Source organism: Sitodiplosis mosellana, unplaced genomic scaffold (genome assembly GCF_009176505.1).
Source record: "Sitodiplosis mosellana isolate CC-2019 unplaced genomic scaffold, AAFC_SMos_1.0 Smas_scaffold_6150, whole genome shotgun sequence".
NCBI lineage: Eukaryota > Metazoa > Arthropoda > Insecta > Diptera > Cecidomyiidae > Sitodiplosis > Sitodiplosis mosellana.
The window spans coordinates 3,776,754-3,787,598 of NW_022601391.1; the positions used below are offsets into that span (position 1 = coordinate 3,776,754).

General features: G+C 37.6%; 2 protein-coding genes across 2 annotated transcripts; one reads left to right on the forward strand and one right to left on the reverse strand.

The window, feature by feature from the left end:
* Positions 1-533: 533 nt before the first annotated feature.
* Positions 534-4,863, forward strand: LOC129574205 (uncharacterized). Its single transcript, XM_055455820.1, has 4 exons — positions 534-1,612; positions 1,687-2,536; positions 2,633-2,945; positions 3,106-4,863. Exons 1-3 carry the CDS (start codon positions 836-838, stop codon positions 2,713-2,715), a joined length of 1,710 nt encoding a protein of 569 aa, XP_055311795.1. The 5' UTR covers positions 534-835; the 3' UTR covers positions 2,716-2,945; positions 3,106-4,863.
* Positions 4,864-5,457: 594 nt separating this feature from the next.
* On the reverse strand, positions 5,458-10,175 carry LOC129574206 (lipoyltransferase 1, mitochondrial-like). The gene is made up of 5 exons (XM_055455821.1): positions 7,224-10,175; positions 6,362-6,469; positions 6,192-6,295; positions 5,868-6,117; positions 5,458-5,778 (listed from the first exon to the last, which is right to left on the reverse strand). The coding sequence occupies exons 1-5, from the start codon at positions 7,896-7,898 to the stop codon at positions 5,611-5,613; spliced, it is 1,305 nt and encodes a 434-aa protein (XP_055311796.1). The 5' UTR covers positions 7,899-10,175; the 3' UTR covers positions 5,458-5,610.
* Positions 10,176-10,845: the final 670 nt, after the last annotated feature.

A 10,845-nucleotide genomic window follows, 5' to 3' on the forward strand; every position in this document is an offset into this window, starting at 1 on the left:
CGGGTGTACTCAAAAGGCCAGTTTTTCTTGTTTTCGCCCAAATTTTATGCTTTGACTTATTAGCTTTCATTTTTTGGTCGTTTTCGCAAAGTTGAAAATTAAATCTTTGGATTTAATTAAATCCGAACCACTTACAACGGGCATTAGTCAGTGTTTAGTGAAAATTGTGCGCAATTTCTCATGAATTTGTTCAATTTTTTTTGTTTAATAGCTATTCATCATGGCCCGTGGAGCCTGTGGAGCTCGCGGTGGAAGCGATGAGAGATTCACAACAGTGAAACTGGCTCTACGAACAATCATCCAAAAACCGTATCGGCTGATTTTGACAACAGTGATTGGGGAAATGAGCATCATGGCAACGCTATACTCACTATATCTGGTAAGTTTTTTTTACATTTTCACTCTTTTCTCCATTTTGTACGACCATCTTGAACCGATTCGATTCATCCAAATTGAACAAAAAAAACCATTGTTCTTGTTAGGTTAATACGGCGGTCGATGATTTCAACAACGACTTTTTCAACTCCGATGGCGATGAAATCATCTAAATGTGCTTCCAAGGTGTGCTCCGGCAAAACTACACCAATGATCGAATGTTTATGGTCCCAGGTTTCCGGCAAATGGTTATCAACGTTCTCGGCGAATGGTTTCCATGGCCAACGAACAGATTTTTCGGCAATACATTCAAATACCTGTACGAGCAATATGCAAAAAACGTGCAAACCAACCTCAAAACGCATTGCGAACAGCGTTTTGAGAAAGTTCTTCAAAATGCGTTGCTACGAATTGAACCACATGTGTCTGTGTGGAGATCTCGAGTTGAACGAATTATTCGATGGTGACGACATCAAAAATGCCATCAACTACACCATACAACCGAAGAGATTCAACGCGTGGCAATGCAAATGCCATACGGAAATTGGAAATACTGTTGGCGGAGCTGTATTGGATTGGAGCACCTTACAGACCAGATGACCCACACCCATTCAACATCAGAGAATTCGTTGAACTCAATTGGTTCCAAGCATTGCTCATGTTCATTAATATACAGCGTGATATTCATAACTTTCACCTCTCGTTTGCCAATCTACGCCAAAGTTGGAATCTGTTCCGAAAATATCCGCTCTATGTGCAACAGCCAGAATTTCCAGAGCCGCCTGAAATCACCACCTTCACAGTCATTCCGAAGTGCACATTCCAGCGCCGATACGTGAAAATTGATACAGATGCATTGTACAACATTTTAAAGGGCGTCAAAGCAATGCCGCGGACAAAAAGCTCTCGAGTCTTACGAAACGGCGAAGTCCAACAGCGCTACATCTCACAGACTGAATTCAAGGAGAGAGGAGGCTGGCGTTTGTTTTTCAACATGGACGAAATTATCAAGTTAGTCAAGAATAAGAAGGAATTCGGCGATTCGATAATATCAGATGGTGTGTCAGCGTCGGTGTTATTCAAATTGCCGAAACAGAGCAAAACTGTTACTGATGAAGAAGAGGCCGAAATCAAACGAAAATATTTCGCAAACGAATTCGCGTATGCATTGGGAATTGATCCAGGCATGCGAACCTTTATTGCGTCGGTCCGCCTCGATCTAAAGACCGGCGAAGAGGTAAGTATTTACAAAACGAAAAAAGGAAGAAGAAGAAGAAGTGTTAATTCACTTGTGTTGCAATTTATTTTCAGACCAACGAGAAGATTTCGTTCAAACAATACCATCAGAAATCGAAACAAGATGCGCGCAATATTAAAGCCGACCGAATGACACGAGTCTTTACGTATGACGAACAAGCGGACCTCAAGCGTATCGCCGCAGAGATTGGCCAGACACCATCGCCACGGAATATCTCTTGGCGCCATTACATCGAACATCGCCTGCGAATGTCCCAAGATGGTATCGCGGCATACAGTCAGAAAAACTATGCACGCTTACGTTTGGACAAACACATTGAATGGCGTCGTGCAATTGATCTCATCGCCGGTAAGCTGGTACATTTCAAGACAGCTAACATCAACATCGGAGCAGCCGAAATTTCAACAAATTGCCCGATCCGAATCAAAAAGTACGTGCGGTGTCCAGGCGTTCGCAAGCTGAGTGCAGCCTTCAAAAGACGTGGCAATTGTGTCGTTCGGTTGGTGGATGAATACATGACATCGCAACATTGTGCCCGATGCGTCAAACGGTTCCCGATATGGACGAAGAGCAAACGATACAAGAAGTGCAACGATTGCCAACCAGATGAACGTGTTGGACTTCCGAGAACCATCTATACGAACGTGAGCAAACGAGTGTTGCAAATGCAACGGAAAATCATGCGTACATGGGAGGAAATGCGCGACCAAGGTGATGCTATTGCAGCCATTCTAACCCAACGAAATTCAGGACGTTTGGTGTCAAAGAAGCAACGCTTCTTCAAAACCTGGCAACCAAATGCCGCTGAAAACGCTGGAACAGAAGACGCTGCACAATCACGCAAGTTGCTCAAATCACTTTGTCATCGGGACATATCAGCAGCCAAACTGATCATGTACAAAGGTTCATTATCTATTAATATTTCATTTGAAAAATGGAATCGATTTGGTTTTCGCTTGAATTAATTGTTATTTGTGTGCTTGTTTTCTATTTACTTAGGTCTTTGCACGCTGCTTGACATTCCGATACATCCAGCATTGCTGCGACGACCAGACGACGACGGCGTTCCACTCAATCCATAAATCAAAATCCAGCGTTTAGCATTAAAGTTTTTTTTTTAACAAATATTTTCTAATAGTTTATTAGAGTTCTCAAGCCTTGCACTTAGTGGGCTATTTTAAGGTTTATAAGGTGTCTAACTTTATTTAACGCAGTACATGAGTGGTTTTATAGACGTTATTTGATGATCACAATGGGTTTGACAATGTCGCCGCATTCTTTGGATATGACTTGTTCAATGCATCATATCACGGTAAGTAGAATTTATTCAACGCTTCGGAGCGAGAGTTATTTAGACATTTGAATGGAAGAAGCAGTCTTTTTGCTTCGGGAGGTGTGAATATCGATTGCACCACTAATTGATACAGAATTCTGTTCTCTTTAATTTAAAATCTACCATTTTTCTTTTTCAGGTTATGAAAAACACCCTAATGTACATATGTATGTGCGTATGCGCGAAATTGAAAAAAAAAACAATTACGTAAAGAAATGAACAATGAAATAAATATTGGGTTTAATTTGACACAATAAAAGTTAAACTATTGAAAAAAAATGAAGAAATTACGATCTTAAATTGTTTAAAAAAAACCATCCGTTTATCATACCAAATGCTGTTTTTCGATGTTTTATCAAAAAAATATATGGACTGTATAGTTTAAAAAAAAAATGCAGGCTGATTGTTTACACTTTGCTGAAAAAATACCCGGGATTTGTGAAATATTCGTTGATGGCCTTTTCGGAATAATATTTTTTTGTCATGCTTATACAATCTACCTTTGTCCAAATTTGAGCCTGATCTTATCATTGGTTTGCTGTGGACACTGGACAGTGCATATCAGACGACTTTAGGCACTTTTTTGGAAATGAATATATTTGGTAATTTTTAGGCAGAGGGTATCATTTAGAGAACATTATACTAAATGTTCAGAACAAAGTGTCTATCTATTTCTGGAAATATGCGTAATTTTGTTCAGAGAATCATTTCAGCATAGATATTCAATTTTCTGATGAGATCTCAGTAATTGAATGCAGTGATTACGAACTTCGCTGTGAGTAAACGAGCGCTCTACATTCAAGCGCGGACTTTGATACACATTGACTTACACATAATCGGAGTGAGTGTGCGTGCGAAAGAAGAGAAGAGAGGAGAGACGAACGAAATGTGTTGCATCGAGCGATGCAAATGAATGTCCACTTGACACAGTGTCAGTGTGACGAATACTTACTCTTTGTTTCTTGGAATTGTTGTTCCTTCTTCTTTTTCTTCTAACAAATTGGTTGGCAGCACAAACACAAGCAAAAAAATCACATTCGAAAAATAAACAAAACAATATTTGATTATTTTGTTGGTGTGAAAAACAAAAACATTCCAAGAAACAAAGAGTAAGTGTTCGCCACACTGACACTGTATCAAGAGACGTTCACTCTCATCATTCAATGCGACATATTTCGTTCATCTCTCCTCTCTTCTCTCATGTTCGCGCTTTAATATAGAGAGCTCATTTACTCACAGCGACGTTCGCAGCCACTGCATTCAGTTACTTAGATCTCATCAGAAAATTGAATATCTATGCTGAAATGATTCTCTGATTTTGTTAAACATATCCTTGCTTTCGTGCAAAATATACGAACTAAGCACAACTAAATACCAAATCTAATAACCTCCACAAATAGTGGGTATTTTTTCCGAAATTTTTTATATTATGTTCTTCATTTCTTCTTGATTAAAGGTGTCAAAAGGACGGACTGTCCGTCTTTCTTGCTCGTTGGTCCATCCGTTCAAAGCCCCGTTTCAGTTGAATTTCATCATCATATTTGGTAACATTGCGAAAAACAGCATTTTATTTGAGAAAACACATTTTTTGCCAGTCTAAACATTTGACGGGTACTGTATAATTGTGCTTTGTCATTGCATAATATATTGAGATATATAGAATTTTTTCCACTTTCAAAATGTAGGAATTTAAATAGTTGTGGCCAATTGTGAGCAATTGTATAGTCATTTTGCTAAACCCTGAATGTGAATTCATTTCGATAAATCGAATGAAATCACAGTTTCTACAGAAAAAACTGAAAACTTGTTAAGAAAATAAGGAAGCATTTGTACAGAGAATGAAAATGAAAAGAGGACAGTCATTTTTTCTAAATAATTTTAGAGAGAGAGAGAGAGACAAAATTTGTAGGCCAGAAATATTTCAAATATGATTTCACTAGATTTTAGAGAAATACTCACCTTTTTACTTACATTTTCAATTTTTAATGTCATAATTTATTGCTTAAAATCTGAAAGTATTTCGATTGGTAATTTCATCCTAAGAGAATTCAGGAATGACTGACAGCTACACGGTTTTAGTTCAATGATTCATTTTATTTATTTATTACCATTAAATTCAGCCGAAAACGCATAAGATTTTTTTTTTAATTTCATTTATTTTTTCATTTATGTATACATATAACTAATAGTTCGTTTGAGTGGCTAAAAGTAAGAGTGATTTTTGTGAACATGAAGTGGATCTTGTGCAGCAGGTGGATCCGACCTGACCCAACGAGTTTAGAAAGTGAAACCACTCCATGTTAACCAAGTCATTTTGGTCGAATTCGGCTCGGACCAGCCTCGACTTTGACTTGGCAAATCTGGCAATTTATTTAAGTGAAAATATTATATTTTTTACGATGTGCTTTCAATAAATCTAAATGTGTATGTTTCACTTTCTAAAAATACAAAGAGAAAAAATCCCTTTTATTCTTAGCCACAGAGATATAAATTTGCTCATCCAAAAAAAGAGGAAAAGAACATTTATTGATTGAATTAATTCAATGTTAACAGGTCAAAATACAAAATACAAAAATCAAAATCGTTTATTACAAGCTATTTTAGTAAATGAAAAAATTAAAAGTAAAACAATTAAAAACAAGCTTTAAAATGAGTGATTCATGGCGTGTTTGACATTATCACCGCTGACGCCCTTCAGTGCCATAATGATGTTGTTGAGATGTTCTTCGGTGTATGGTGTGCCTCTGAGCGTTGAAACAACCGGTATGGCATCGTAGTTCGGGACAATCAATGTGATCCCTTCGATGAGTCCCTGTTGATATAAAATTTGAATTTGATTTAATAAAATGATTCGTCGGATTCGTATATAAACTGCTTTTGTCTGCATAATTTGAAACTAACCGCATTAACAGAAATGTTCAATTGAACGTTGTGATCTTTTTCCTCGGATTTTAGCTGTATCTCCTTTTGGACGGTGAATTTGGGTGTTTTTCCGTAGCACCAATCCCAAGTGTTAAGATTGTCACGAATTTCCATCAAACCGGGGAACCATTTTTCCGTTGGATTGATCAGTTGGAATCCACGTTGTTTCATCATCAAATGACGACCACCATCATGTAACTCAGTCGCCGATGTTCGCAGAAACTCATATCTATTAACAACAACAAAAAAGATACATTTTCTTGAAAAATCTTCACTAGAGATCAATGCATGTATTTATCTTACCCCACAGCACTAAGAAGCTGCGCAAAGTTGACGTGACGATTGACATCGACTAAATTTTTTACTGGTGACCGTACTGATTGTGTTGCTTTAGTGACAATTTCAGCCTAGAAAAATTCGATGGCAATTAAGACGGTAAAAAATAAATCAAATATTTGCACGGTTTTTTTTACCTCATCTTTAACTAAAGCTTCTCTAATGTTGTTTTTATTGGTGTCGACGAGCAGTGTACAATGATGATAAGCATTTGGTTGCCCCAATTTAGCAGCTGTTCCGGAAATCTAAAGTAAATTCAGATGGAAATTGATGAGTACGTTTAAAATCACTTTCGTTCATTTTTCAAATCATCTTATGGGCATTGACATTTTTTCCATGACAATGCAAGTGTAATTACTGGTAATATAAAAGAAAAGCGTCAATATTGCACGAGATTCAATTCATTATCATGCATCTAGCGCGTCATCAATCAAATGGTAAGCATGTGTCCCGTTCTTGCCATTATTGGAGTGGGAGTGAGCTCTTGCGTTCAATTATTTTACTTCATTTTTGTCGCTCCTATAAAATTCCATGGCATGATATTGCTATCTGATTGAGTGTGTCGCACGATCGCTAAGCTCAGCACGATCGAGAAATGCGGTGATAATCGTAAGTGATTTCCAAATATAACGAATTTATAAATAGCGTTTGCGCCTTGGAGAACGAAACAGAAAGCACAAAGCAAATAAATGAAAATGGCTGTGCTGACGGTTATTTGCGTGTGTTCATGCCTTGATGCCACGCATTCATTTTTTTCTAAGCCACACACAACACCACGTCTCAAACTCTCCTTCGAGTCAACAATGAAGGCGCACAAAAATAGAAGAGTGAAAAAAAGATGGTCGACACAAATTTAGAGGGAAGTTGCCAAGAATGCACGTATGCGGTCAGTGCGAGAAAACGGCAATATGAAACGTGTCGCGCAGCACACAGTAGCTGAATATCATGCTGAGCTCAAATGATCAGAACGTTCTTAGATGCAAAGAAATGCGTAATTACCTTTTTATCATTGATCACAATATCGTCGCGTGCTGAAATATCGGCTTTGATGCCCCATTCGCGGAACAATGCACGCGTCACAATATTGAGATTGTATGTGCGGTTGTATCGTTCGCGCGGTGTAAAAAAAGTCATGTTCAAGTTGCCGCGATCATGGTAAACCGTTCCGCCGCCGCTGTTACGCCGTGCTAATGCAATGTCAGCCTTCTGTAAATTCGACACATTTGTTTCGTCGAATGGATTCTGATGACGGCCGATCACAACACACGGATCATTGGCCCATAGCATCAGTACATGATGATTTGTGAAATCGAAATTGCGATAGAACCAGTCTTCAAGTGCCAAATTTGTAAAGATGTCATTCGATTGGGAGATGAAAACCGATTTCCTAATCTCGTTATCCGGAACGGCTTTGATGGCCCGGGATTTGTATGTAGATTTGGCGGTCGGTGTTGCATTCACTTGTTCATTGCTAATCGCATTGTTTTTCCCGTCCGACAATGTCGTTGTCGTCGTCGTCGTCGTCGAATAATTGTGAGCAACGACCGCTTTCTGGATGCTCTGATAATTCGGGTGGAATTTTACTGAGACATTTATTTGTTGTGAAAGCGGCGATAGGTGACCAATAACGGAGCGGACTTTGGTACCACAGTTCATGAACAATGTCGAAGCCATTTTCTATGTCTATTTTCAAGCTTCAGCTGTGTACTCTGCGATTCTTTATTTTCTGTGGTAGCTTAGAAATGCGATAGCGCTCTGCTGTGCGTTGATGGTATGTAATAGTTATCTTTATGTACGCAGCTGCGAAAACAACGCAAAAACTGGAGTAAAAACGTAATGCGGAAGCGCTAAGCGAAAATTGTGTGTGTTGAGTCGTTTATTTTTGTTTCTCTCTGTTTTAACTCAATTGTGTACTTCGATCCCGTCGAATACGAATAGCTCCTGTTTTCGCCAACGATAGGTGTTAGTTTTCTGTTGTATGAAATCGGCGCGTGTTGATGCGTTGTTGAATTGATAATTTCATTTAACACACACGAACTGCGAATTATAATATTACCAAAACGTGATTTGATTCTTTTTTATACCGTTACGCAATCTAAATTCACAGTAACAGTTACAGTTATAACAGTTCAAATTCTTTATCACACACCCAATTTAATTACTCTCACTTTGGATTCAATGTTTTCACTAAGTTGAGTTGCTTTTCAAAATTTACTTTTAATGCTAATGTTCAATGTCTTTTTTTAATCAAAATTAGAAATCGAAATTTTTTTCAAAAATCTTCGGTTGAATCAGTCAAAAGTCTTAAGGAAAAATGAGTAATTTTGTTATCGACTAGAGAGAAGTATGCAAACACCGATCGTATTCAATAAAATGTCCTTTGTTCTTCTTTTTTCCTTTGTTGTTTCTTTTTATTGCTTTGTGTAAGTTCTTAAGACACTTTGTTATAGCACACCGTGGAATTGAATCGAAAATGAGGTATGGTGAATTAATTCAATGCATAACAACAGCAGGTACGCGAACGATGTCTCTGTCAGACGATGACATCGAAATCAAGTATTCGTGCAATTCGATCGTTTGATGCAGCCACTTCCACGTTTGATGCAAACCATTCGTACGGTACCGAATACCCAAACAATCTTTGCTACACTTATTTGGCATTACTTCAATTGTTCACGTAAAATAGGAAAATCGGGATAAATCGACAGCAAAAAAATGTCCAAATTTTCTCTAGCAACAGCTTTAAAAAAGAGTTCAGAAACAACGCTTTTATTCAGTTTCGGAGTCCTCACAAATATTCGTGGGAGTTTTTCAAGGTTTCGTTCTTTCACTTGCACTTGTGATTTCTCTCTCGATGAAATACGAAAGTAAATTACGGGCCACGACTATCGCGTATCGTTGAATAGTTTGCCACTACTGACAATTCTTTCATTATTGACCTACCCTCTGTTCGCAGTCGCTTCAAAGGAAAACACTTTTTCGACGAATTCTCGAATCAAAGTCAAGCGCCGCGAATTTTTCCGCTTCACTATGTCTATCCTATACAATGGGCAATCACTTTGTTAGTATTTCAACCGACAATAAGTCGAGATTCTCTTTGGTTGAAGAGTGTAATTGAACACGAATATTCTTAACGAACGACTTGGGGGAAAATCTAAACAAAAGGCGAATCCACTTCGTACTAATGACACTTGCTCACTGACTGTTTGGACATACTGACTGATCATATGATTTTATAAGTCGCATACGCGCACGAATACACATGCGCGCATACACATAAGTGCCTCGGTCACCGCCACCGCTATGTTCGCTCCGTGTGCTTATGATTGTCATTTTGCAAGATACGCGCTAGGCTCTCCGCCATCGGTTCAAACGATGAGCGTTTGCGCTTACGTACGCTCTTTTATTATTTAAGAGATTTCGATGAAAATCGCTGTATATGTAGATTTACTCGCTTCTTTTTTATAAAAATTTCAGCCGCACCGAATGTTTTGAAATACGTGCAAAGTGCCAGATGGCAAAAACGCAGGCAATAAAAACCATTTTTTTCTCCCTTAAATGTTACGTTTATGGCATTTCACTCAAATGGATGCTCAAATGATATATATTTAGCCAGACATTGTGATATTATTGTTCAATTACCAAAGTCCATGATCGGAAGAAATAAATATTATTGTCATCCTTTATTGAAATGGCAAACAACAGCACATCATAGATGTATCTCTGTACATGTATTAACAATAATAATATCGATGTCTGCTCGTTTGTGGCTTTATGAATTTTGTCAATTCAACAGAAAAAGTAATGACTGCACTCCATATCTGTTTGCGCAGTGCGCACACCATAGATCGTATCAACAACACACACGAACTGGAAAAGTTCCAACAAACATCATTTTTTAAACGCAATTTAATGATGAATCCACACAATCAATTATCGTTACAAAATTTTAACCTAATGATCTTGTGGCTTTTGAAATTCATGAGGCGACTTGATAACTGATTCGAGGAGTTCGGTCGTCGAAGCGAAAGTTGAGTTATCAACAACTCATACATTCAATACTCAAGTACATGCCAGATCCTTATGCTTTTTTCTAGCCCAATTTGAGTTTTGCCAAGTTTTTTGCTAACACTAATCATTTTTTCCCCTTCATTTCATGGCAATATTTTCCCTGCAAACAAACATACAATTCTATATTATTGAAAAAAAAATTATTGAACTAATTCAATGAATACGAAAAAGAGTAATTTTTTTTAAATTTACTCAAAAATATACATATGCCATAGTAGTGCTGATAACCGTTGTTGAATGCGACATGTTGAAGTTGTCATTTTTTGTGATGCGATTCGAGGTTCGTTATTTTTGTAAATGATACGATGGAAACAAGATAAGCAAATGCACGATTTTAGGATGCATTGTATACAAAGTGGAAGTCTCCGTTTTAATTGATTCAATAACGATGTGTTGATACAATTATCAATGCAAAATAGCTCTAGACTATACATTCTGATTTTGTGACTCTGTGACGAAGCGAGCAAATAAATAAATAATTATCATTGAAGAATCAGCATTTTTCACTCATATTCTACCCGGACTCACAAATTACTCATTGACATGAAAA